The sequence below is a fragment of the Penaeus monodon genome, chromosome 30, assembly GCF_015228065.2.
Source record: "Penaeus monodon isolate SGIC_2016 chromosome 30, NSTDA_Pmon_1, whole genome shotgun sequence".
Lineage (NCBI taxonomy): Eukaryota > Metazoa > Arthropoda > Malacostraca > Decapoda > Penaeidae > Penaeus > Penaeus monodon.
This window is the reverse complement of record NC_051415.1, coordinates 33,445,376-33,446,731: the sequence shown is the minus strand read 5'-3', so window position 1 is coordinate 33,446,731 and position 1,356 is coordinate 33,445,376. Positions and strand designations below refer to the sequence as shown.

At 36.4% G+C, this 1,356-nt stretch overlaps 2 protein-coding genes across 2 annotated transcripts in view; one reads left to right on the top strand and one right to left on the bottom strand.

The window, feature by feature from the left end:
- The window catches only part of LOC119592735 (U5 small nuclear ribonucleoprotein 40 kDa protein-like), a 10,716-nt gene extending 10,003 nt beyond the window's left edge, over window positions 1–713 (bottom strand). Inside the window, exon 1 of the mRNA XM_037941670.1 lies at window positions 514–713. Within this exon, the coding sequence (XP_037797598.1) occupies window positions 514–621 (108 nt within the window). The 5' untranslated portion in view covers window positions 622–713. The remainder of the gene's footprint in view (window positions 1–513) is intronic.
- A 461-nt stretch (window positions 714–1,174) lies between these two features.
- The window catches only part of LOC119592734, a 3,482-nt gene continuing 3,300 nt past the window's right edge, over window positions 1,175–1,356 (top strand). Inside the window, exon 1 of the mRNA XM_037941669.1 lies at window positions 1,175–1,303. The gene's annotated coding sequence lies outside the window, so the exon portion shown is untranslated. The remainder of the gene's footprint in view (window positions 1,304–1,356) is intronic.

The following is a 1,356-nucleotide window of genomic DNA, read 5'->3' as shown; positions in this document are numbered from 1 at the left end:
TGGTAAATTTCTTGAATGAGCTGACATCTTCAAACACATCAATTTTGTAAGAAATGGACTCGTCTCAATATCTACTTAGCAAATACGCCAGTAATTGTCTGCAGAATCAGTAAATATACACATTATGAATGGCTGGAAACTCATGTAATTTGCACAACTTCTAAAGACTAAGCAAGCCGCAAGGGATGCCAATCTCAAGAGCCTCAGCTGGGTCGTGATTTCAGTCACTCAGAACTGTCAGTGTTCTTACCTTGCAAATCAAAGGGGGGTGGGGGGCAGGACACTAGGTCCCTCCCATGTTGATAAAAATATATAAATAATGCACAATCCAACCTTGCTATTTCCCGTGGATAACGCATGCCCTCCACAGCCTTCTTATCAATCGATGACTATAATCAATCGCTACAAATGCAATACAAATCATGAAGAATCCATCGATGCCAAACTCGATGTATTTTACGATGTAGTTATATTCTTAAAAAAAATATCAACAATGTTTCCCTCAAGACTTACACTCTGTATTACTGTTCCCTTTTCGCCTGAATGAGCCACCATCTCATGACGAGACTTTTTGGTAGGTACAGCCACGGCCATATAATCTGCCTTCCGTTTCCCCTCCATTTTGGAAGAGAATTCTGAGATCAAATAAAGGTTTTCTCCGAGGACGCGTCCACCTCGCCGACTCCCTGCTACGAAACGTAAACAAGAAAGGTAACGGGCTTAAAATTTTATTCTGTGATATATTCAAGATCGTTTAATTTTTTCATTTTACTAATATCTGAGAATCTTAATTATTTATTTGTACTATTAGAGATACCGTTAGTATCAAATCTGCCATGAGGAAATAATTTGGGTTCGTGGATGCTCCGCGGCGGAGTTTTCAAGTAAAATGTTTCATTTTCTTCAAACTATATGCAAAGAAAGATCTTTACTTATTAGAAAGGTGAAACATTTTATGAATTTCAATACCAGATGCCATATTATTGATTTGTATCGCAGCAAGGGTGAAGGAATTTATATACAAAAAATTATCAAAATTCTCAATAAATCATGGCATTTACATGATATTTACAAAATCATTACACCATTACTTCTAATTTTCTCTCTTCGTTTACGGGGGGGGGGGTCAATAATATCATAGCATATCTTTATATCAATGATCCTTATTGTTTACTTCACAGATGGATCTTCAACTTTGAAAATCTTCGTGAGGTTCTTCTGCAAAAAGCTACTGCATATTAATTCTTTAAGATTAATGACGAAAGGGCTAATTGTGTATTGACAACGGTGTGTTATGTTAAAGGTATGTAATGAGTCTGATAGCTGACAGAGCTGAAATAAGAGTATAAGATTATA